Source organism: Oculina patagonica, chromosome 5 (assembly GCF_052425735.1).
Source record: "Oculina patagonica isolate OP01 chromosome 5, crgOcupat, whole genome shotgun sequence".
NCBI classification, from domain to species: Eukaryota; Metazoa; Cnidaria; class Anthozoa; order Scleractinia; family Oculinidae; genus Oculina; species Oculina patagonica.
The window spans coordinates 13,019,359-13,044,781 of record NC_135762.1 but is presented as its reverse complement, the minus strand read 5'-3'; the positions used below and the strand labels follow the sequence as shown (position 1 = coordinate 13,044,781).

Below are 25,423 nucleotides of genomic sequence, written 5' to 3'. Positions count from 1 at the left end.
TAGAAGCAGAGGAGAAAAAGAGGTTTTTAAGGATCTAGTACGTGCCTTGAAATAAATCCTTTAAAAGCCCTTTCAGACGTTAAAAATAATAAAAATAATAAAATCGGTCAGTTCGTCACGTAGCAGGACGAACTCGGTGGCATACGGAAGAAATGCGTGACATGCTTGAGAAAGGAATCGAAGTCCATTCCGGGTACTTTATCTCGAGTTTCTGTATATTTTGAACTTCCTTTTTTTCGGGATGGGAAATACCTTAAAATTCCGGTTATAAATCCTGGTCTTATACAACTTCATAAGGGCCTTTGAGTGGGTTTATAAGCGGAGGGGCTTTCATCCTGGAGGGCTTATATTATTAGCGGAATAAAAAAACCGTTTCGAAACGAGCCACGGGAGTGTTGATCGAAATCCGTTTTTAAGTTAAAAAACGCATATAAATAAGGCAACATTTAGCCCTGTTCAGTACTGTCATCCAGTAGAGGGGGGCTTATATCCGGGGGGGGGGGGCTTATAATCGGATGTATTTTTCTGTTTCCAGGTAGATGGGCCTATAACCGGTGGAGGGGACTTATAAGCGAGTGGGCTTAACCGTAATTTTACGATGCCTCGTGCTTATGTGAGGTGAAAATGCCCCATCCTGTATAGAACATAGTCCGCTGGGATTATTGTTTTTTATATAATAGCCTGATTTCTACGCGCATTTTGATTGGTTCTTACCATGATCTATCAGAGTACAGACACATGGATGACGTCACGCGGTGGTGTGACTCGCGCGCGTGATCAGAGTTCATAGTCCAAATCAGAGTTGTCGGCAAAGTTTTTCAAACGGAAATCACTTCGAAGCATTGCTTCAGACCATGTGGAGACAGCTGATGACATATTACACCACGTTAGATTGCTTGCGGTTAGCTCTTATAATGGGCTAACCGGGCTGGCCCGGTTGTCGAGCCAGCCCGAGCCGAGCCAGCCCGGCTAGCCGAGCCAGCCCGGCTAGCCGGGCCAGCCCGGCTCATGTAATCAGGCCCTTAGAGAAGCCATGTTTCGATACGTTTGAATGAAAAGTGATGGAAACCAGCAACAACTTAAAAGTTGTATCGAAACTGGCTTCACTAAATGGCTAAAGTATTTTACATGTAATTGCTTTCTTTATTTGTTTATTGGGAGAATTTCCGAATGTAAAAACCACAACAAAAATAAACAGTTGATATCAGAGAACGATCCACCAAGAACAGCGGTAGGAAAATCAATGAACTGCACACTAACATCTATAAGTGTTTGTAAATGTCACGAAGTACTTTAATTGATACGGCAATCACTAAGGTCCAATTCTGTCTTTTTAGTTTGTAAGTTTCGAACTAGTTATTGCCTTCCAAAATTTGATAACAGAAAGCATTATGTAGAGGAAAGAGTCTAAACAACATAAAATGGGGCCAAGTTCTGCTTTAATTGATTAATGAGCGATTCGTGTAAACGAGACCTAGGTTTTCGAGTCTCAGGTCAATCCTTTTTTCTTCCAAGTACAGTACAGTGAAAAGTTTTAGAGGTTGTTAAATTACGAGGTTTTATTTTGTAGTCCTATGGGCCAGAGCAACCGTTAATAAATCGGCAATCAAAAATAACAATGACGACCAACCCTAAGTATCTTTTTATTCACCATTCCAAAAAAAAAAGGAGAATTATTCAGGGGATCTTAACTTTACATAAGAACAAATAACTAAACATGCTTTGTAAGATTATGCATTATTCTTCCCTTAAATTAAACTCTCTAAAAAACAAATTCCTACGATGCAAACCTTAGCTGCCAAAAAACGAAAAAGCACCAGCAAAACAGTACTAGCTTCTTCCTAAATGTATGCAAAAGGCATATGGCCCAATTTTATTTTCCGTTCGAAGAACACGCAACGTACACGGCAACCTTCTCTTCGGCCAATCAGAAGGCAAGTAAAAACAAACGCGTTGCGTTTTCCCGCCGTTTCTTCCTATGTGTCAGCCGTAAATACCGCTCGACCTGCTGATTGGTTGGTACTTTATGCTTGGCCCAATCAAAACACAGCAGCTTCTGTCTCAGCCAATCGGAAGTGCAAATATAAACTACAGCGGGACTCTTCCCACGCTTAATTTACAACCGTGTCGCGTTTTCCCGCCCTTGTTTCCGATAGGTCAGCCGTAATACCGCTCGACCTCCTGAATGGTTGGTATTTTTTGAATGGGTCAATCAAAACACTGCAGCTTGTCTCAGCCGATCGGAAGTGCAAATATTAACTACAGCGTGACTTTCCACGCGCTTAATTTACCTGCCCACTGCTCAAAAGTAACACAGAGCAATGAGAGACGCAATGAGCTTTGAAGTTGCTTTTACAATTCTTCCTTTTTTACTAAGTAAGCAAATTTTTTATAGCACTATTTAAGTTACGTATTTACACTATATGTACAATTATATCATTCAATCTAATTCATTCTCGTCAACGTCCTCCAGGCTTGCCTTTGTTGTTTCCGTGGCTTGTTGAGTTTGTTTTAGCGAGACTACTGGATTGACCAAGTCGGTTATAGTGGGCCGCCTTTTATAAAACAACACATAGGCGTATTTGGACACGATGCGTTCCTCTGAGGTCTCCGTGACATGTCTGTCGTCAAAATAACGCCAACCTGTAGAATAAATATGAAAACAGGTCATAGGTGAATTAATTTCCATTGAGTACACAAGCTAGGCAAACTTAAGAATTCCGTCGGACAAAATTTAAGTTTGTTCATTGTAGGTGGTTGGGAAAGTTCAAGCTGCAACTTAAGCGGGGGAATACCCCACCGCAGAGGCTCGCGTGAGTCGCAAAACTAATTTTTTCCTATTGGTTTTTCTGAGAACGTCCTCGAAAGTAAGTACACCTTGAGTATGAAATAAGAAGCAATTCCATGTTTTTTTTTTTAATTCCCGTTTGTCTTTTAGTTTTAAAAACTAAGAAGGGACGCGAGTACCTTAGGGAAACGACGTCTCAAAGTAAAATATAAAGGATGCATTATCAACTATGGTTATCTCGAATTATTAATACTGCCTGAGGAAGAATAAATCTACGGGACGGCCTGTCTTGTTTGAAGTTATGGACTCACAGAAATTCCTGGGGTTCGTTCTTTTCTCTCAGACATTGCACTCTTCTAAAATATACGAGGCGATAATTTACCCGTAGATAAGTAAATGACGAGCAATACATACCAAAGCCATCCTTTTTCAGTCCGTCAATAGGCTGGTCTGCCTCTGCTAGCCTGCCAAATGCGGTGTAATGACCAAAGTTGACAGTTCCACTGTGGTTGGCCACAGCAAACAAATCGTACAGGGACCCTTCTTTGTCATCTTTGCCCAGAGTAAAGCGGGACATGTCAAGGCCCCTAGTACACAGGAGACGACATTAGACGATTCAATAATTTCAACCTTACTACAATAAAATCACAACGTGTCAACATAAAATCGTCTCATAACTAACAGCGCGGTTCGTGGGTCGCCCACTACACCTCGACACGAAAAACGTCATTGGTTCTTAGAACAAGCATGTCACAACAATACCCTTAGCCTTAGAAAACAATAGAGGTAGTGTTTATAACGGACGAATAAAAATAGAGGTTTTTGAGAGGTAGAGGCTAACTGCGGTTCGTGCATACAAAAAATGGGTACATCAGGCTCTGTCAGCCCGGCTTTAGGGACCTTCAGATCGAAGTACGAGAACGGCTACAGGTATGACTTTAGAATTTCAATTCAGTTACGTTACAATAGCCCTCACGCCTCCCTGTTGCTGATCAGATGAAAAGGAGACTGTCGGTGTGAGATCGCTGTTGAAATGTGACAATCGAAAGTACAAGTTCTAGGTTTCAAAAGTCGTACTCGTACTCAATCTCGTACTCTTACTCTAATCTGAAGGTTGCTGTTCATTGCTTCCGAACCGTCACGAAAGTCAATACTATTCATTCGTCACCCCCATAATCCTTATTATCCTAGCCATAGTTCACTAACCTTAATGGAAACTCGACGAGTTTGGTGATCTTGTCTTTGAAAAGGATATTCCTGAACGAGAATCTCTTGAGGTGAATAATCAGGATCTCCGGTAGACGCCATACTGACAGCTGCTTGGTAGCCTCGCGATGAGCCTTGCACTCAGGACAGTACCTGTTAGTCAGCGGGTAAAACGTTAATCACATGCGCAAGAAAAACATTTTTTAATGCATTATAGCTCAATAGGCCATTTCCGATAGGCTTTTTTCTGGTCTCAAAATGAGTGCACAAATTTTCATATGGAAATGCATTTTACTTGCGCATTCCATTGTCTTGCAAATCAAACTCGTTTCGATATGTTATTTTTGCGAACCAAGACTCGATGAGACTGAGGTAAAAAGGCAACTTAAAAATAACTTGTGCTTTTCACTTCTTTCGTATAGTCTCGACTCTTTAAAGATGATATAACGTCAGTATCGAATGTTCTGGCAACTGTACCAATATCATGCCATTTTCAACTTATTTTTTCTTGTTTGTTTACCAGTTTCGCTTGCACACGATTTCAACGCCTCCACAACTACCATTTATACCATGCCATAGAAAATACAGCCAATCAGAATACAGGAAAGCCGTTGTATATTCGACGGTATTCAACCCAACCTTCCCATAGTGCGCTGCGACTGTATTCTCGACGAAATTTAGTAAGCGTATTTTCTATGGCATGGTATAAAATAGTTACACAACACTTTCTCGTGGTATACTATGGAATATCCCACTTGTCACTTGTATTTTCTTGGCATACACACTCGCCTAAAGGCTCGTGTGTATACCGAGAAAATACAAGTGACTCGTGGGATATTCCATAGTATACCACTCGAAAGCGTTGCATAACTAGTATGTAGTAAACACATAGCAAACAACAATAACACGTTTCTCCAGTTTACCAGGGACCAAAAACAATTCTATTCACCAAATGTGACTTTTGGGTTGAAAGAAATTTCATAGAGACAAATTTGTTCGTAATTATTGGCTAGCCGCTTCGCAGCTAATGTTGAGAAATACGCCATTTCCGAGTTACCCTTTGCCTCTGTTTCAAAACGAGTCTACGTGCGAAACCATTCAAATGAAAATAAGTTTGATTTGCATGAAAATGGATCTGAAGGTGAAACTCAATACCATATGAATGGTTTTGCACGTAGACTCGATGTGAAACAGAGACAAAGGGTAACTCGGAGATGGCCTGTTAGCTCACCAAGCATCGTTCTCACTCAATGTCTCTGGTTCGGTGAACAGCTCCAAACACTCTTTTAACGAACAACTATATGATTCTGTAGAAAAAAAAAACAGAACTCTCGTGAGATATTAAAACCATTCATGTACACGGAAGCATATCTGGCGATCACAAAATCGACTAGAAACCTGAATCAGGACAAAAAAAAATCAATATTCACCTGTAACCGTTTCAGATTTACAAGATGGATGTTCTTCACATTCCTGAAACAAAAATTAACATTTGTTATCGATCAAGGCACCCTGTGTTTAAAAAGAATAGACAAGAATTTCATGACGTAAACGCATTAGATGTAGTCTCGAGGAGAATTAATCGACTGGTAAGCTCTTTGTTTTCTCGAATGAAACTAAAAGCTTTCGACTAGAGGTATCGATACTCCACGTTTTCGAGTTTTGAGAATCACTGACTGCCAACTTACATTTCACTGGCACTGTAGATTAACTACTTGCGCCTTCCAAACAGCGATGATGTGTCATGCAAATGGCAATAGAAAGGAAAAGCAATAAATTGGCTCAGCCTCGTATCCGAAGGTCATACACAGTTTCTATTCCCTATTTCATCACTTTTGATTACAAACTGCTCAATGGAGTTACTGACTACAGCCACAGACAAAAGAAGTTGGGAAAGTTGTAAAAAATAGTGAGTTTTCAATTCAAAATAGCCAACATCATTTCTATACTGTTTTAGGATCCCCCAACCCCCCCCCCCCCCCCCCGATCAATGTTGGCACCTCACTTTATAATCTTGCACGTGAGTAAGGTTATCAGCTAAACATTAAATGGAAGAGGAAGTGAAGAACAAACGTGTAAAGATTTCCAGCAATTTGGTCTGTGGTTATAGTTCAAACGCCTCACGCGTGTTCGCCATATAAATCTTCCACAAAGTGGCCTTGAAAGTCGACAAACTTCGCGGACGTTCAAATTTACAACTTCTCGCATAGTGAGCCCGCGAAACCACACGCTTAGCGCGCGCCACAACACTTCTTTCGCCCAACTTCAGTAAGAGCATACAAGGGTTAAGGCAGAGGTACAGGCAGATCAGATTTCTATGCCCAAATAAAAAAAATACATGCACAGTCCACCTCCTCTAAAACGGACCCCCTCGGGGCCCCCATTTGGTGTCCGTAAAAAAGGAATTCCGTAGTAGCGGTAGTTATTTTCAGTAATTCTTATTCACCGAGACTTCAACTCCTGTACGTAATAACGGGGTGTCCGTAATGGCGAGGTCTCCGCACGACGAGAGTTGACTGTACCCATTATTCCAACTTACCAAAACTTTTTCGTCCACATCGACAAACTCTTGCGACCGAGGATGATTTCTCCAGTCAATGGAAAGAAATTTGCCTTCTAACTCGAGTGGTTCTGTCCCTGTTGCCATAAAAAAAGATCATCGATATTAGAAAGCCTGCTAATATTATATCGTGTTTGTAAAAGTTTCCATTACTCTGTTGTTGGAAGAGTAAAGCAAAAATTAAGCAAAAGTTATATTACTCACAGCAGTACATCGTGTAAAAAAATCACATTGCATTTTTTTTTTATATATTAAAAAACTTTATTAACCAATTTCTAAAAGAATTACAATGATTTGACTATTCGAATAAGAACTTTATATATAAACATATTATTTACATAAATAATAAAAACAGTGTCTTTAAAAATGTAGAAAAATAGTAAAAGCGACTTCGAGAGCAACAATAAAAGAAGAACTATATATTAAAAAAAAAATATTCGATCTAAATTGCAGTACGAGAATTCTCTACTTGAAAGTCCATATCATAAATGTCAATGTTCCTGTTTCTCTTTACAGTTCTTGATCCCCTTAGGCAGATTAAGGCGGATCGGAGGATCGCAAATGAGACTTTTGATCTGATACAAGACACCGTTGTTGCGTAATCCTCCCCTTTCTTTTACCTTCTTCTGAGAGACGATTTCCCTCTTGTCCGGTCACAGCATCACCGTACACAGTCACAGGTTTGATGTAAAATTTAGGGAAGCTACCCTTAGGAGGACCCACTACACAAGTGACGCCTGAGAATAAGACAAAAAAAGACAATAGATTAATCAAGGATTAGATAAAGCATACATGTTGCATACACGTGACAAACATGACGCACAGACATGACATACAGGCCGCACACACGTGACATACACTAAAGCTTTTGGACACTTGTTATTGATTGTATGTTACAGCCTCTCATACACGTGACAAACATGACGCACAGACATGACATACATGCCGCACACACGTGACATACACTAAAGCTTTTGGACACTTGTTATTGATTGCATGTTACAGCCTCTCAGAACACAATGCAGGTACAAGTTAAGTATCCAAGGCGGAATTTTTACTGAATTTTTACAGAGCCTGTTCTGTTGACTGAAGAGAGAAAGAGACAGGGCTATAGAGCAATATTTTCAAGTTGTGCTTGTGTTTTTTTTAAGACTCACCGGAAGCCGTGTTTTCTTCAGAGGAGGTTTCACCTGTTGTCGACGAATTCGCCTGGACAGTGTCACCAGGCTGCACAGTTACTGAATATCTGCAAACAAAGAATTCAAACACAATTTTAATACGCCGGCCACACTTTTCAAAGCTCCCTTTTCTATCAAGGTGATGCGGGCGAAAATATGTTTACAAGGAAACGTATTACAATGAGCCGTCCTAGCTATTAATTTTAAGCAATGTTGATGAAATGAGGCATGAGTATATAGTTAACTGAATACATGAATGTAAGCATGGCAATCTGATGCCGTACTACTTCACGCCTAAAACTCATCATGTTTCTTGCCCTTCAAAATGTCCATTAATCTTACTTTGCATACTCTTCCGCCATCTTTTGAAGTTGTTTGAAGGTTGCCTTGGAGGCAGGAACGCTGAGTATAAAAGGAGTTCCTATGGGTTGAGGTACTCTCTTACAGCTTTTCTTGTGAGTCGCCCAGTGATCCTTCTGGCAGTCCCTGTATAAAGCAAAAGAAATAAAAAAAAATGTCTAACGACCAGTCATTCTTTTCTTCTCTTATATAGACAGCCACCAAATAAGCGCGCACGAGTTTCCACGCAAGTAGTTTATCCACGCGTGAGTTACATCTTTCCCAGGAGAGGAATTCACGCAACTGATGGTAAAAAATTTGTGAATGGACTATTTTCTTGCTTGGGTTTATCTCGAATTCTACAACAGGGCACTGATAACTGACTAGTTTACTTCCTTGCTTTCCTTTCATAACCATCGAGTGTCTTTTGCATAAGTGTGGCAGCTCACATAAGCTTATAATTCTACCCTAGTGTAGCAGTTGCTACTGTTTTGGAGGATAGAGGCATTGTTCCTGTTGTTTGTATTATTGTTCTCTCGAAGGGTAGCAAGCAACTCATCTAACACCTTGTGAGAGCTGCTACCCGTCTCGTCTTTTGTAATTCCCAAACGTGGCGCGCCTGCGCAGTTACTGTGCAATTCCCGCCAAACTTCTCCATACAAAGTCTTAAATTTTCCGAAAACTTTCGCTTTAAAGCCAAAAGTTAACGCCGTCCCTGGAAAGTTAAGGTTTATACGCCGCTTATGGATTGGAAATTTGATAATTCATCTCCACTGAGTGTCCCAGCTTGAACTGTTCTTTCACCGTACCATTTCTTTAACAATTTCCTACAAAAGTTTGCACACTTTCGAGACAAATTCTCAGAAAAGTTCGAGGCGCCGAAAACCGGAGGTGACGTCATTTTTGCGTTTGACCGCTGTGTGGTATAACCCAAGGTTCCTTTACTTACTGATTACAGTATCCTATTCCCCAGCACTGCGTACACCTTCGGAGGACTTCACCAGGTCTCGGGCGTTTGTAGCAGCTTGCACAGTGACCTGGGACCACACGGGGGCATACTGTTCTCTGCAGTGACAAAAATCCAACACTTGATCAAACTTTTCTTATAAATTTAAAACTTATTTGTGCAAAGTGTTCACTATCAGTAGTGTAGCAATTAACTCTCGTAAGCTTGTAATTGTACTGCTCCTCAACCTCCAGTGAAACAGTAGTTATTGTTTTTAGGGCTACATGTAGGGCGTTGTTGTTTGTTCTTTTTTTCTTTCAAAGGCCCGGGTAGCAAGCCATGTATGTGAAACCTTGCCGAGACCCTTTATTATTTCATCCAACACGTCTTAATCAATCAATGTAGCAACAAAAACAAAAGCCTGCCACCTAAAATTTGTTCTTGATTGTCCACGCTTTTCAGAACGCGGTAGGTAACCATACAATGCAAGAAACATTTAGTGATCCCTTCAGGCAAAAAACTAGGACTCCAGTTAACAAGGACAACTTTAAGAATTCAAAAAAAAAAAAAAAACCTCTACTGAAAGAGAGTCTGGTTCTTGTCTTTTCTTACAGTATGCTGCATTGTACATCTTAAGAGCCGGGGAAACGAGAGAACGATTTGACTGCGGCAAGTTTCAATTTCAGTAACACTGTTATCTTCAGGAATGTAGCTAAGAAAACACCAAGCCAGCTCATTAGAAAACCCAAGTCTTTGTTTTCATGTGAAATTTCAGCCCGATTTAAGTTCTTATTCAGCCGGTGAAAATAGTCGGCAGCCGGCCCTTAGGGACATCCCTGCATCTTACCTGTATAATTGGTACTTCATACACTTGTTCGCCTGCCTCCTCTTCACTAAGCACCTCATAACTGTGCACAAACGATCAAAGTAACAATATCAAGCCAAACTGTAAGATACTAAATTCTCTTCACGTAGACGAGCTAAAATTTCAGTGCTTTGTTGCAAAGCTATTTCATTGCTCTGTTCTGGTATAATACACGTACATGGCTCGTGAAGTTTTAGCATTTTGAGGACAAAAATAATTTTCAAGCCCTAGATCTATTTGCTCACAATTTCACAAAAAAGACCTACCCGTCTGTTTAAAACAAATATTTTTTAATCATTTAAGTCAGTACAGGTTTCCTACTCCAGTGTACTAGAACATCTAACTTTGCAGTCAGTGTTCTCTCTATGTCTTTTAGCTCAAACGTTTTCACCCCTAGTGGCCTTTTTCAGAGCATTGGACATTGGACACTTTTCAAGACTGAACGAGCCATAACGTAAGAATTACAGTGAGTGACGAGCAAAACAGCTAGAGAGAATACTTACACAACAGTGATGTCATTTGGAGCCACAGATGACAAGCTGCACCCTCTGTCAAATGCACGATGGAATTTGCCATGAAATACTTCATATACCCTCATCTATGAGATAACGTACAATGCATAATGCGTGACAAACATAGCATGAACGGTATATGAATAAAGGAGCATAAAGATTATGGGTACAAAGTTTAAGTTCATAAACGGCAATGTCGACAATATCCTCCACATTTTTAAACAACCTCCTTTAACTTATAAACACACGCTGGAGGAATCCTTGAGATTTCAATGACTGTGAGCACTAACACTTGTAAGGAAAAAAATGCGTCAGTCATGAAGACGGGACCGGAACGCAAACATTAATAGCTGCAGGTTTTATTTTGTTGTACAGCGTCCATCCTAGCTATGTTACGCCAGCCTTTTACCTTTGCACAGTAATTGAAATTTGGAAAGCAGCATATCATACAAGTATGTCTAAGAGAATATTTTCACTTGTTAGCGTGACCGCAAATAAATGCCGAGACCTCGAACAAACGCCCCTGGCGTTTATTTAAAAATAAGCAATTTTGACACGGCATTTATACGAGGCCGGCGTTTAATCGGGGTCCAGTGTTTAATCGAGAAAATATGGTAATAACTCTACCACGACTACACAAATGTATGAACTGGCACCCTCTTGCTTAGTTTCTTACATTCTCTACTTGAATTCCAGTGATCCTTTCTACAGCAGCAGTGAGTTGCTCCACGTTTGCATCTTGGGTTACCTTGACCCTAATCTACAGTGTGCATGAACAATAAAACATCAAACCTTTGTAAAAATTATTCAACATAATGTCAGCCTCATCAAGAGACACCTTACTGAATTTACATTTAGTCATGCGTGCATGACTGTTAGCAAAAACTTTCTTCAGTCTGCATCACGATTGTTGAGAGTTGTTTCTCTCCATCTTTTTTGTAATTCTGATAAAATCATGATAGTGTCCAAAAGTCTTTAACTGAACATGAGGGGTGGGGAGGGTAAGAGGTTGACAAATGAGTCACACCTTCCAACCTGGAGCAAATTGTCTCATTAATTGTGACAGGGACTCAGTACATCTGTAATGTTGTTTCTATTAAGGCTGATTTGCATGGTACGTTTTGTCCCATGCAACATGCTTACGACAGGCCTACGACACCAATTGTGTTGTGTAAATCAAACCTACAACTCGCTAACGATTGCCGCAGGCATGTTGCTAGCTTGTTGCATGCCGCAAAATTGCACAGTGTAAATCGGCCTTTACACAATACTGGTTAACTTACAATGTAACATTTTCAAATATGTACCTTAAGAGGAACTCTGTTGTAATCCTTGAAGAAAACATACACCGGTAACAGCTTCTGTTCTTTTGGCAATGGAACAGACAGGTTCATGAAAGGATCATATTTGATAGAGATCTAAAGTAAAAAAATAAACTGATTGTGAATATCTGCAACATAACAACCATCTTAACCCTTTACCCCCTAAAGCAAATGGCCTTTTTTCGTATATTAAAAATTTTCAACCAGATTTCCATGTATGAGATACCATTTGAAAGGTGTGGATCAGTAAATTGCATAAAACACTTTAAATAGCAAATAAAAAGAATGTTACAGCTTTGAAAGAAATGAGTTAAAACATTTAAAAGAAAAATATTTAAAACGTTGTTTATCTCCCTAAATTTTGGGTATACCCTAAACTGTATCTTATTGCGCAGCTCTCAGACGTGTAGTGGTTAATTTCAGTTATGTTGCTTACCACAAATGTATCAGGCAAAAAAGTTTTAAAAGTTATAGGGGTGGTCAATCAAGTCACAAATAGGGGGGAGGTATAATTTTATGCTTTCAAAATGCAGATCTTTCCGAGACAATTTTGGTGCCAAAATTTCAAATCATTTGGACAAATATTGACCAAGTTATGACATTATGTGCCAATTGGCACTCATAGGGGTTAAAGGGTTAAGTTAACATTAAGCTTTGGCCGGACCATTTTGTTTCACTACACTGTCTTAGAGGCTGTGTCATTACAACTTACTATCTAGATTCCAGTTACTCACTAATTAAAAACTCCCACTTACCTTATTACACATGGGGCAAGTTAGCTTGGATTTCAACTGCCCCTGGAACAAGTCAACTATCACCGAGTCATTCCTGCTTTTGTATCTCCTCCATGCCTCATTAGCCACTTCAGCATCAGGCTTTCCTGCTCCTTCAACCTCCTCAACATAAGGCTTTTCCTTGATTCTGTTTAGGTCCTTAAGATTATATTGCAACAACAACAACAACAAAAAAAACAATTAAATTTGATACTTTTCTTGGGAGGCAAGGCAGCCAAGTGGTTAGTGTGCTGGACTCCAGTCCAGATAGTGTGGTCCCGGTTCAAGCCCTGGCCAGGGTCATTGCATTTTGTTCTTCGGCAAGTTCCTTTACTTTCTAATCAGTGCCCCTCTCCACCCGGGCTTACAAATGGACAAATTAATTTAATGCGGTAGCAGCAAACCTAGGGGGGAGTGGAAAGTAAATAGTTCTAGTCACTTCATGCTATGGAAACCAGGATAAGCTCCAGAGGAATGAGCCTCCCAGTCCAACCTACATACATCGTTTAGTGTCCGTTATAGCAAGAGTTCGTAATAGCGGGAGTCAATTCCAGTCAAACCTCTTTCGCCAGGGATCTGGATTTTGTCCGTAATAGCGAGTGTCCGCAATAGTGGGGTGTCCCCAAGGCGAGAGTTGACTGTACATCTCAAATAACCTTTTTTACATGTACATGTACAGTGCTGCATTTATGCTACATGTTTAAGTCATGATTTAATGTATATGAAATGATTCATATATGAACTGCGGATGTATATGAAAGTGATAAATGATCATCGCAGTGAATTTCAATTTAAGCAATAGGAAATAAAGAAGCCTGAAAAAAAAAAAATTCAGGGCTAAGCAATAGGAAATAAAGAAGCCTGAAAAAAAAAAAAATTCAGGCTAAAGAAGTAATATATCTATTTTTTCTGTGGAATTATAAGTCTTACCTCATGCAGCCCATCCAGTAAGAATGCCATAAACTCTTGAAGCCCTGAATTTTTTTTCAGGCTTCTTTATTTCCTATTGCTTAAATTGGAAATTCACTGCGATGATCATTTATCACTTTCATGTTTAAGTCAGATGTACACATGATTGCTACAATGCAGGCTAAAGAAGTAATATCAGTGTTCTCCCTGGGTATTTTAGGCCAGGCGGGCCGCCTAGCTTGATTCGCAAGGAAATCGTTGCCGCCTGGCTTAAAATTGAAGATTTAACACAAAGTAACCTTACTGTTTGAGATCTGGGGATTGCTATCCATAAGCAAAGACGAAATCACTTATTTTCTTTACTCTGTTTTTGCACCTGTAATATCATCATAAAAGTTATTTACCCTTGCATTAACATGTTCAAACCTGTGAGTGTAATTCATTCGTTTCCTTGAACGCCAGCTATCTTAGCTTTATCAAAAATTTCCAAAGGAATACAACAGCACTTCAAGGTGTCGTACATGGAATACTTAACGAAATTCTCGTGTTTGTGGAAAGAATGGTGAACTCAGCCGACTCGGGTTACTCAGAAAAGAAACTAAAAGCTTCTTAAAGCAAAATTAGTAAATTTTTACTCTGTAAAAAAAAAAAATAGAAAAGTGATAGAAACGTGGGGGAACAAGTTCCGCAAATCAGGTTTTGACGGCATTTAAAAATCACAGTCCGAATACCGCCTGGCCTTCCCAAAATCCTAGGGAGAACACTGAATATATCTATTTTTTCTGTGGAATTATAAGTCTTACCTCATGCAGACCATCCAGTAAGAATGCCATAAACTCTTGTGCATCTTGTTGCATATAACCTTTAAACTGGCAGACCTTTTCACCCACAATGCCCTACAGAAGTAAAAAAAAAATTGTCAAGTTCAATCAAGAGTGTCACTGTAAATTGTGAGCTGTATGTGTCAATCCTGGCAAACTGGATTTGAGCATGCCTTGTAAAATACATATAAAGCAAAGAAATGATGTTATTTATTTCACAAGAGAACTGTAACTGAAAGTGATAAATGATCGTCGCAGTGAATTTCAATTTAAGCAATTGAAATAAAGAAGCCTGAAAAAAAAAAATTCAGGGCTTCAACGAGATTCGAACCCGTGACCTCCGCGATACCGGTGCGATGCTCTACCAACTGAGCTATTGAAGCCACACATTGTGACTCACAATTGACCTCCCTCCCTTTTCTTTTCAGGCTTCTTTATTCCAATTGCTTAAATTAAAAATTCACTGCGACGATCATTTATCACTTTCATATACATCCACAGTTCATGTATGAATCATTTCATATACATTACATCAGAACTGTAACTGTTTTAAATTCAACATTTCATCATGAAAAACGAAACACAATTTCTCTATTAGTAAAAAACAGAATTAAAAAACCTCAATCCTGCTTTGTACTGCAGTAACTATTAAAAATTAATAAATCAATTAATCAACATTAATGATGGGTTCTTTAAAAGAGATCAATAAGAACAAAGAAATAGAGACTATTAATAGCTCATGTTTTTCTATATGATTGTTTGTACTTTTGCTACATTTTGTGCTTCACTGAACAAAGCATGATTAACGCTTTTTCTTCCTGCTAAATGACACAGTTGCTTTAAATTTACATGTACAATTTCCCTTTTTTCGACTTTTTTTGCTTGTTTACAAGCAAAAAGAGGAAGAATAGCGTTTACCTGGGCTAAAATCTGAACCGGAAGGGATTGCATTCTTGTTAACTCTCAAGGGACTGCTTTAATTTCTCAAGGGAATACTTTCCGCTGTGGGTGATCAAAGCGCGTGACTTGTAAAGTGTCACTCTATAGTTGTGCTTCAGCACTTCCGTTCTTGTAGAAAAAACGTGACTTGTCAAATTTACAAACATTATATAAGGATCAAAAACGTGAGTAGCCCAAATCTTACGTCACATAACCAATTAAGAATGTAAGGGGTTCAGCGCTCGAAGTCTATGTGCAAAATCATATGTATTCCTTAAGCTAGATTATAGTTAATTTTTAAAAATAGCAAAACCCGTGTTAGATACTACATTTATAGAAATTATATCCATCTGCTATATTATTGTTAGTTTTTAACATATGGGGATCTTCTTAAGAAAAGCTCAGTAGAGCTTGCTAAGATCTCCAGTCATTATCTATTAATATTTTTAGCAGATATATGACATTTCTGTAAATTAGAAATATAATGGACGAATAAAAGTATTACAGAAGGCAGCGAAGTTTAAAACGATTAAGAACGCAATTTTTACCAGTACAAGTCTTTAGGCGCTAATATCAATTTGACCTAAAATCACATAGCGAAAACAAAGACCGCTTGGACATGTCCAAGCTATTTAAAACTACCACTACGTCAGACCCATGTCACGCGATCTCTCGCTTGTAGCTATAAATAATCATTCACCTATTTTCAGTTTGAATGCTCTGCGCTCTGTTTGTGTGAAATATTTATTGTTGTGTTACTCAAGCGTTTGGCTCGGAGCGAGTACAAGTCGTACAATTTACCCAGAACGTGTTAAATATTGCAAAACAACGACTTATTTTCTGGATATCCCAATTTTTGTTTTGAGTTTACAGTATTTTGAGAATCGAAACGTTATCGAAACGTAAGTTGCAAGCTCAGCAAGAATGTGTCAAAGCACGGGATACACGTCATCGCGTCAGGGGAATTACCAAAAGCTTGTCGGAAGACGCTTAACGGAGAAACACAATGGGATAGCTTTTATAGTCTACTCTTTATTTTGGCGTGATTTGGCTTTCTTTTAAATGAACTGGTTTGGGTTATTTTATTGAACATTCGGAACAAAATAAATATTTGCATGCGTAAGCAGGCATTTTTCCGGCTAGGCAGAAATTCATGTCACGTTCACTCCGTGACTAACGGAAACACGACTTGTGTGTTTCTCAAGTGACTGCTTTTCTAAAGATTTTACTGTGCGGCGCCGTGCCTTTAATTTAGCCAAAGCACTGAAAGAGGTCAGGAGGTCAAACATTACCCGCACGAACACACTAAAACGTTGCTAATAGTTAACCAAAGGGAACTCATTTCGTGACAATTGATTATTTCTGCTGAGTTGCACAATTTAGAATTGCAACATCATCTAGCTAGCAAAGCGCACTATTACTAAAAATAGATTTCGCCACATGATACCCCCCCCCCCCCCCCCCCTGCGTGAGTCGGACAACAATTTTAGTTTTGGCAAAGGCTTTGTATGGAGGGGACGCATTCTTGACAAGAAAAAAAGGGCGAGAAAGGCACAATTTGAGGCCGAGATTCTCGAAAGGCTCGAAAAATGATAGATTTCAAACATTTTTGCTTTAGTAAGTGAAAAATAGATTGAAGGTATCCAAAAAATGGCCCAAAATTGAATTTATTAGTCGAAGATCCGGTAATGACACCGTTGATTTCCACTGCAAAATTATTCAGGCTGCCGAGCGGCGGATAGCGAATTACTATCCAATTATATAATTGCGAAGGATTGCTTCATTTAGGCACCGGAAAGATCGTCGGTTGCAAGAAGTTCAGAATTCTTCCCGAATTTGACGGCACTGATCGCCGGCCATCCGATCTGTAGCCTGCGTAGCTGGCGGGATTCGAGTGCGAGTGCTCGCTTTGAGACGGGCCGGCGAACGGCAAATAGAGGGAACCGCGAAGAATTTGGAGCGAGCGGCGAGGGAATCGCAGTGTAAAAGTTTTGCATTTCTCATAAAAATAAATGTTTTCTTTCAGCAAATCCCGGCAGCAAATCGGGCCTTTATAATCCATTCAATAACTGAGAGTAAAACATTTTACACATTTATTGAATAATCGCTCTGTTTGACAAACCTTTTGTTTCAAACCACGGTTTGAGCTTTCTACGTTGCACAGGTAAGGCTTTCCGAAGTCCGAGCCAATCTGGCCATGGTTTTGTGAAACAATCGCTAAATATGCCTCCAAAGTGGCCGCCAACGCCTGCTACGCAGGCTAAGAGCGGTTTGTTTGTCCGAATTTTGACTCACACCGGGGGTCAAATCAGTCTGTGACGTCATTAGTGCGCTTCGCTAATTGCAACATCATTAAATGTGTTAAGTGATATTTATAAGTGCTTTTGTAGCCTGTTGTGAAATTACTTCCGGTGGAAGCAGTAAACGTTAAACGTTTCTTCCGTTCAGAAGTTAATGCATCGCCATTAGAAAAATAAACAGCAACTGTTTTGCTGGAAATGTAGTCGTTAGAAATGGGATGTGTAGCCGTAAGGTAAAGAATAGCGAGGAGAAGCGGCTTTTGGTAATATCCAAACGAAAATTTACTTCTCAATGTGGGGTTAAGATTGCGTGACGAGACAAAAGGTAACTCTGTCGTGCGTAACCTAACCTGCGATCAGGCGTTATTTTTCTGCATTAAGCCGAGTAGAAATCTTTCTAACTCGAAAGGAAACAACTATTTCGATTAAACATGTTAAAGGCAAACGTCAAAGTTTACCTTTTTTAACCAAGCCAAAGTATATGAGTCGCAAAGCACCCAGCCGTCGCGACTGACAAGTACAGCATTTACTCCGCGAAAATAAAAAAATGCTTGAACTGAAAGACGTTTGAATTCTTCTATGATATGTTCGAACAACAATGCCCAGGATAAACCTTCTACTCATACTAACTTCATGCAAAAAAAAGTCGATATCTCGAAGAGATCTTTGATTTATCCTTGGTACATGTACAATTTGGTATTTTACTTTGTTCTGGTGTATGCAATACATATATATAATGATTATAAAACAAGGAAAATACCAGATTGCATCAAGAGTAAAATTGAGCCACACCATTATTATGCATTAATTAATTTACCTTGAGTTTATATGGAGATAAAGATCTATCCTTTCCAGACCACAGGTTTCTCATTAAGTTGACAAAACTAACAGCAAGCTTTCCTCCAGTCCCCAGTGGGTTCTCTGTGTTTATGTCATCTTTATACTCATCACCTATTAAAATACAATTTTTTCACAATGGTCACAAACATTCTCTCAATCTCCTATATTGTTACACAAGGTTTTTTGTGACTGAATTATATGACAGGAAAACCCAGACAAGGCTAGTGTTACCAGTTCAAGGCCGAAACCTTGATTAATGTGCAAAATTCTATTATTTACCTGTTTGCCTACAAAAATTCAGAAATTACATTCTAAAACACATTGATAATTCATCTACAGCTGTAGTCAAAACAAAGAAAATCATAACCGCAAAGGAGGTTTGGATACCAAGTCTTAATTAGCATAGATTTTTACGATTTTATTTCTCTGTTTACTCCGTAGTTTTTGTTTAGATTGAGAAGATCCCTTACACTGTATATCAAATACTTGAGACAGTCTTTTATTGGGTATCCAAACACCTTGAATTTCGTTGAAAATACTCTGCTGGGCTTCGTATTTTCAACTCTCTTTTGGTGTTTTGATATCCAGATAAACACTGTTTCTTATGTTGGATTTATTACAAGAAAAAAAAATTTGGATTTTGTTGATGTGTAATATTTATACACCAATCACAGCATTGCTTAGATTAGAAGACCCATGGGAAACCATAAGAAGCCAATCAGCTTTCTTGTCCAGATTCTGGACTACTACATGTAGACTGATTTAGCAGGTTTGTCATTGGCTTGGCACTACCCAAGAATAGTGCTCTGTTCCAGAGGTTCTTCATATGGTAACAATAGAGACATGACCAACACCAGAAGCTGTGCAAGGAAAACTTCTGGCACCGGTAGTGTAATGCTCAACTTACCAAGGAAAAAGTCTCTCAGCTGCCTTGTGTTTGCCAAGCACTGGATAATGGAGTTCAAATAGCAGGTGTTTCCGAGATTATCCAACCCTGTGAGACCAATGTGGACACATTCATCAGAATCTTCCTCCTCATAAAAGCTTCCTTCAACTGCGTCTGCACCTTTAGATGCAGCAGCTTTGATGGCGTCACTAAACGGAAGGTGAGTGACGCTACTCTTACTCCCACCCATCACTCCTGTCTTCGCTTGGCCATCGCCGCATCCCCGCACTTCAGATAAGTGAGGGGCAGGGGGAGGAGGAGGTGGGGTAGGTGGTGGTAATGGAATCGCCGTTTGGCTTACTGACGCTGAAGCTGAGTCAAATGATGAAACTGAAGGCAAGGTTGAAGTTGATGTACTTGGTTGTACGGTAGTCGATAAAGTACTGAATGATGTTGTTAGACTCTCAGCAGTGGATGTTGCCGTAGCATGCTGAGCTTGATAATCACAATCCTTTTCCATGCCTGACGATTCAATTGGAGTTTCTAAATTGACATGTCCATTTGCTGATTCATCGCATGTTGATGTAGTTCTCGTTTCACTAAATTTTGTCTCTGGTTTATATTCTAGTGGAGTTTTTAAATTGCACGTTACTGACATGTCATCACCATCAATATCTTGTGGTATACAATCTGTAGTGAATTGCGAGTTCATAGTTTCCATGTCAGAAGACCCACAGGCATCACAAGGATCTTCCACTGCACTTGACTCAGAAACCCCATTCGGAAGAAGCTTTTCCTCAGGTGTGGTAACAATTATTTCCTCCTTAACTTTTAAATTAGAAGCATTTTCTTTGGTAAAGTTTTTAGATTCCTTTGAGCAAGTAATCTCAGAGTTGTCTGTGTTGCTAGCAGTCTCATGAACTCCATTGGTCATTTTCTCCCTTGATTGCGACACCTGAGATGTTTCTGTAGGTTTGAACAGTTGTTTGAAAGGTCTGTCACTTAATAAAGCACTGTCTCCTTTTTGACCTGAAGGCAGAAAAACAAATTAGTTTCAATATTAAAATATGTACAACAAATCACATTTAAAGCTTCATGGGGAAAAACCTTTTTTCATTGTACAAATGTACCATAAAACATGTTTGACATGACAATCGTGTCTAAAAAATGTATCAATTCTACAAAATTTGATTTGTGAAGCAATGTATTTCCAATCAATATAATTTCTTGTACTACATAGCCAGTACATGTTAAGAACATACAGTTTTTGTACAGTGCACATGCATATATAAAAGGTTGTTTCCCATGACATTCTAAAGAAAAGTTAGACCTGCACTCTATGATATTATGTTTAACACTGCGACGTTGTTAGAGCAAATTTTTAGAATTTTTAGGATTGTTTTGTTGTTTGTTTCACTGCGCCTTTCAAAAACACTCAAACTCTGCTAACTCAACAGTACGGTTTATTGTTGCAATCAATCTGAATCATCTAAGTGACCTCTTAGGAAACAGAAAGTTCACTTCAACCAGTTCAAAAGGTCATGTTCGCTGGTTTTGATTGATAGATTTTGATCCATTCTGACTGTTGGTTTCTTGTTTTCCTTTTTTGTTTGTTGGCTGTTGCCATAATTATGAATGACGGCAGCGTAAACGCAATCATTACTTGGGTTTTGAACTTCAGAATTAACATGTGATTGAAAGGCACAGTAATGGTTCAAGGCTGTTAGTTTACATAAATACCTGGAATTTTGACTTTTTCTAAGCCATTCCATCTTGCAGGAGATTTCTTTTTTAGCGACACCTGTACAAAGGCTATTGCTACTCTGCTGTTTGATTCTGCTATCTCGACATTCCCCCTGTAGGCAATCAATGGCACAACATCATTCAAAACAATCTACAAGGTAATCTTTGTTTTCGGAGTGGAGGTTCCCTTTAACAATATTAACAACTTGAAAAAGTACGTTATTATTGGGCTTTTATATTTTTCCAACTCAAGCAGCTTTTGTCACTATTTTAGGCTCACTGCGTATAAAATCCATTTTAAATGGGTAAAATCTTCAAGGACAAGACATAGTTTCTGATACCACCAGATCTACAGATAATTCAGTAGTTTCCAAAGCATAGACTAGGAGTACTTCTACTTCCCCATGGAGTGGATTCATAGGGTTACTCCCAGCATTAAATTTGCTGATACCCATTTATACATGTACTGTACATGTACATCTGGGAAGAAAGAGGCATGCCACTATGAAAGTGGACTGACAGGAGTGTCTTGCCCAAGACACAATGCAATCACTCTGGCCAGGGCTTGATCCTCGACTCAGCTGCCACAATCTGGAGACCAGCTAACCACTAGGCCAGCAATGACTTCTAAACACAAGGCACGGCAAGCAGAAATAATTTGAACATTTTTTTTTACCAACTGGGGAACTTTTCAGTAGTTGTCTAGTGGTCAAATTTGCCGTGGCAATGAAGCCAATGTTGTATGTAAAAAAAATTTCTATTAATCCCCAGTACAGTGGTAAACGCAAAAAATCCAAATCAAGAACTAAGCTACAGTGTACTTGTACATGTACATGGGAGCTCACTTCGCGATAAGCAACAGACACTGCTGTAAAAGAAATGGAAAATAATACATTTATTGCTGGTTTCAGGGTACACTGTGTGTATCACCAACTCATTTTAAAATAGGCACACAGTGTCAGCGATATTGAACATCAATCCAAGATTTGAAGAATATTTCAGATACTGGCAAGTGTAAGCCACATGTAAAGTTCTGCAGTTCAAAATAATGAAAATTCAACAAACCTGAGTTTTAGATTCCATGAAAACAGAGTATTTTCTGATGTACCAGGATACATCTTAAGAAACTCATTGTTGCTGAAAAAAATTCAGTACCACAACATGATCAGAAATCTTTCACAACACAAGTACATTGTACATGAAATAGTATCATGTAATTTTCAAAACAAGCAAAAGATTGAAACTGATGTCAAAACAATAGATGTGTCCTTCTTCAATATGCTACATATGTACTTTTAATATGTAGTAAAAGTCAGCTTGTTACTTACACTGCAAGCATGGCCTGGAGGACACAAAGAAACTTGAACAAGCATGTCAACATAAGGTCCATATTTCTTTTGTGTGTGTCCTCTAGGCTTTGCTAAGAAGCTGAATTTTATATCAAAAAAAGCTTTTTGCCACTGGATAATAACTTTATAATATTGATCATTGGACAGCTCAGTGTTGGTAACAATCCATAACAAATTATCAATTGAATGTGACTGACTGAGGGACGGACTGACAGACAGCGGACGGACGGACAACCTAGTTCAACTGAATGAATAGCTATGAATCTTTTTTTTCTAGTTGATAAACAATCAAGTATGAATTGAATTGCACTGGCTTCTAATTTTTTGACACAATTACAAAATATGCATGGGCCAACAGTAATCTCTTTGCAAACCTTGTAGCAAATTTAACATGAAGTTCATCTTCATAAAGAACAACATCCAGGAGCTGTTTGTTGACATTTTTCACGTACAAGTGGATAACTACGGTATCTCCCTGGAAGAAACACAAAGAAAAAGGTCGATTAACATCCACACCACATAGGCATAAAGAGATGTGTTCAACTTCAAAACAGTAGAATTTGCATCAACTTGACAGTTGAAAGCAGAAAGGACATGCAAACATGTACAAAGCTTGAAAGCTCTGCCCCTATCTAACATGTACATCTATGTAGAAATATTCTTCTTTACTGGAGTGAAAAGGAACTACAAAAACTTACAACAAACACATTCAATCTACCTTGTCAAACCAGTCATGCTTCACATGGACCAGGTTATGTGTGTCTTGTGGTTTAGCTGCTACAACAAAAAATGCCAGAAATTTATAACTTAGTCAAAATACAAACAATAAACTAGAATGTACAGCAAAACTACAAACTTTGAAACTGGCTAATAAACGATTTATTATCTGACTGATCTTAGACCCCACACTGTTATCAACATTGAGTACTAACTAACTTCTTGGCTAACATCGTCATCACCGAAAACAACACAGTGTTTCGACACAAGTACACATAATTACATTGTTAAATTACAGAGTTAAATGAATTGAATTGAATTACAGAGTTAAATGAATGATACTACAGTTTTGATGTTTTCCACTTCGGGCAAAATATTCAGTTAACATGAAATCTACTTGGGCAACATCTTGACCAAACACAGAATGCAGCCTGTGTTAAATAACTCTGAAGCATCCAGACAACACATCTGCATGTAAAGGGTACAGCTTAAATTTGAAACGAAGTGAAGAAATATAAAGGTCTGTTAAATTACTTGAAATTATAGCTCTAGAGATTTTCACTTGGCTTGAGTGTTCGAAGTTACTTGCATTTGCTTTGGTTTTACTTTACTGTACAAGTGGTTGGTTTAAAAAATTTGTACCACTTTCTTAACCAATCAGAAAGTGAAAGCAAAACTAATTGTGATTTGTTGACATGCATTTTCTTATACTTCTGGCCAGCTTAGTATGTGTATTTGCTTCAAGTTTTGATTGGTTTGCTAGATTTGTTTTGTTTGGTAAATTTTTGTTCAGGCGGCCCCTTACAATGCAGTGTACTTGCATTGTAAGGGTGTTAAAGAACAGAGAGAAAGAAATGGGCTCATAATTATGTTCAAAGAAAACTGAAACATAACATAACCGGAATTATAAAGTTTACCCTGGCCATTTTTTGTTATGTGATTGAGTACATGTGACTGTAACTCTCATTTATAAGAACACAGTGAGACTTCTGGAGAGAAATCCATCTTGTATCACCTTCAGTTTTATATTTTTACGGCACGTGAAACTGACATGCCGGTTTGTAAACAACCCAAGATTTAATCAAAACATCTACTGCATGTACAATTTTGTACAGGAGAAACCCTTATCGCTAACAAACTTGAATAATTCAAACACAATAATTATATGCAGAAACTTCAAACTATCGATCTTAAAAATGGATTGATCGTAAAATGAAGCTAACAATTAATAATTGCACGATCACTGTGATAACGTACAAATTTTAGGTAACTTCCGTTCACGATCTAAGCAATTTTTTGGACAATTTCTTAACATGTTTATGTCATTTAGCACTAACATTTAGCACTAACCTTCATTACCTTTACACTCCTGTGCTTCTTCAGCTTGAATCTTCTGGTATTTGTGCTGTTCTTCGGCGGAAGAATGGTCTGAATGCATACATTTTATGGCCATTTTCCCGCAAGCCGCTCGCTTACGTCTGGCTGGGACCGTAGAGTTCTTGATGTTTGGGCGCGTAATCGTCGTGGTAAACCGCGTTTTGAAGCCTTAAAGCAAGAAAAACATTCACAAGATGTCTCGACCGGTAGTCCCTGGGTAGTTCACAATCATTAGGTAGTTCTGGGTCCGTAAAAACTGTGAAAAAGTCACCGATACAGTGAAAAAATTTCTTTTCGTGAGCCCGTCGTGACATCATATGAACACGTGCTAGTATCACGCATGCTCAATAACTACAATTTACCCATCATGCAATAAGAGGAGCGATGCACGAAGACAGCGGAAGCGGAAGTAATAGGGGGGACGAGGAAAAACACGTCACAAGGTTGCTTTCCTTTGCGCTTACTCACCGGCAGCCTGTTTGGCTGAGTTTTCTTCTTACGCCATGAAAAAATAATATTGAAAACCGCAGGGAAATCAACGTTTTTTTTTTTTTTTTTTTTTTTTTTGGGGGGGGGGGGGGGGGGGCAATCCCTCATCCTTCTTGCCGCATTCAAGTTAAGTAACTGTTCTGATAGACCGATTAGCGCTCGAAACACCGTGCTTTAGGGTGGAGGTGGACATACCTCCAGATTTTGACTGGATAAAGCAATTCTGTGTCAGGCTCTCTCTACGCGATTTGCAATTGTAAAACTAATTAAGATGTTGAGCCGGGTAAAGAAGAGAATAAGTAGAAGGGTGAAGCTACGGCTGCGGTCAGGCGTCCTTCTTTTACGCTGCGGCAGAAGAGAGGAAAAATCAAGAAGAAATGTTCTTCCCTTTGGACGCCACTAGTATAAAAAAAACGCCTGATCACAGATTAAAGGTTAGCCGGTTACGTTAATAAAAAGATCGCCGGCCATTGCGAGGGGTCATGAATGGTCCCTCAAAATGTCGCAGTGCTCGCAATGCTCGCAAATGCTCGCAAAATTTTAGTGGGTGCTCGCACAATTTTA

The 25,423-nt window shown here is 39.0% G+C and overlaps 1 protein-coding gene across 4 annotated transcripts; it reads right to left on the bottom strand.

The window, feature by feature from the left end:
* Positions 1–1,627: 1,627 nt before the first annotated feature.
* Positions 1,628–24,687, bottom strand: LOC144655588 (ubiquitin carboxyl-terminal hydrolase 19-like). 4 transcript variants are annotated; one of them, XM_078515872.1, is made up of 23 exons: positions 24,344–24,687; positions 22,995–23,053; positions 22,651–22,751; positions 21,993–22,064; positions 20,925–21,040; positions 19,206–20,213; positions 18,276–18,409; positions 14,202–14,294; positions 12,472–12,648; positions 11,702–11,812; positions 11,071–11,154; positions 10,386–10,480; positions 9,865–9,925; positions 9,021–9,136; positions 8,075–8,218; positions 7,712–7,800; positions 7,175–7,291; positions 6,534–6,631; positions 5,425–5,467; positions 5,226–5,301; positions 3,995–4,147; positions 3,203–3,375; positions 1,628–2,643 (listed from the first exon to the last, which is right to left on the bottom strand). In XM_078515872.1, exons 1-23 carry the CDS (start codon positions 24,444–24,446, stop codon positions 2,441–2,443), a joined length of 3,426 nt encoding a protein of 1,141 aa, XP_078371998.1. In that variant the 5' UTR covers positions 24,447–24,687; the 3' UTR covers positions 1,628–2,440. The 4 variants fall into 4 exon arrangements, with proteins under 4 accessions (XP_078371998.1, XP_078371999.1, XP_078372001.1 ...); XM_078515873.1 differs by having other exon boundaries at positions 22,995–23,050; XM_078515875.1 differs by having other exon boundaries at positions 24,353–24,687.
* Positions 24,688–25,423: the final 736 nt, after the last annotated feature.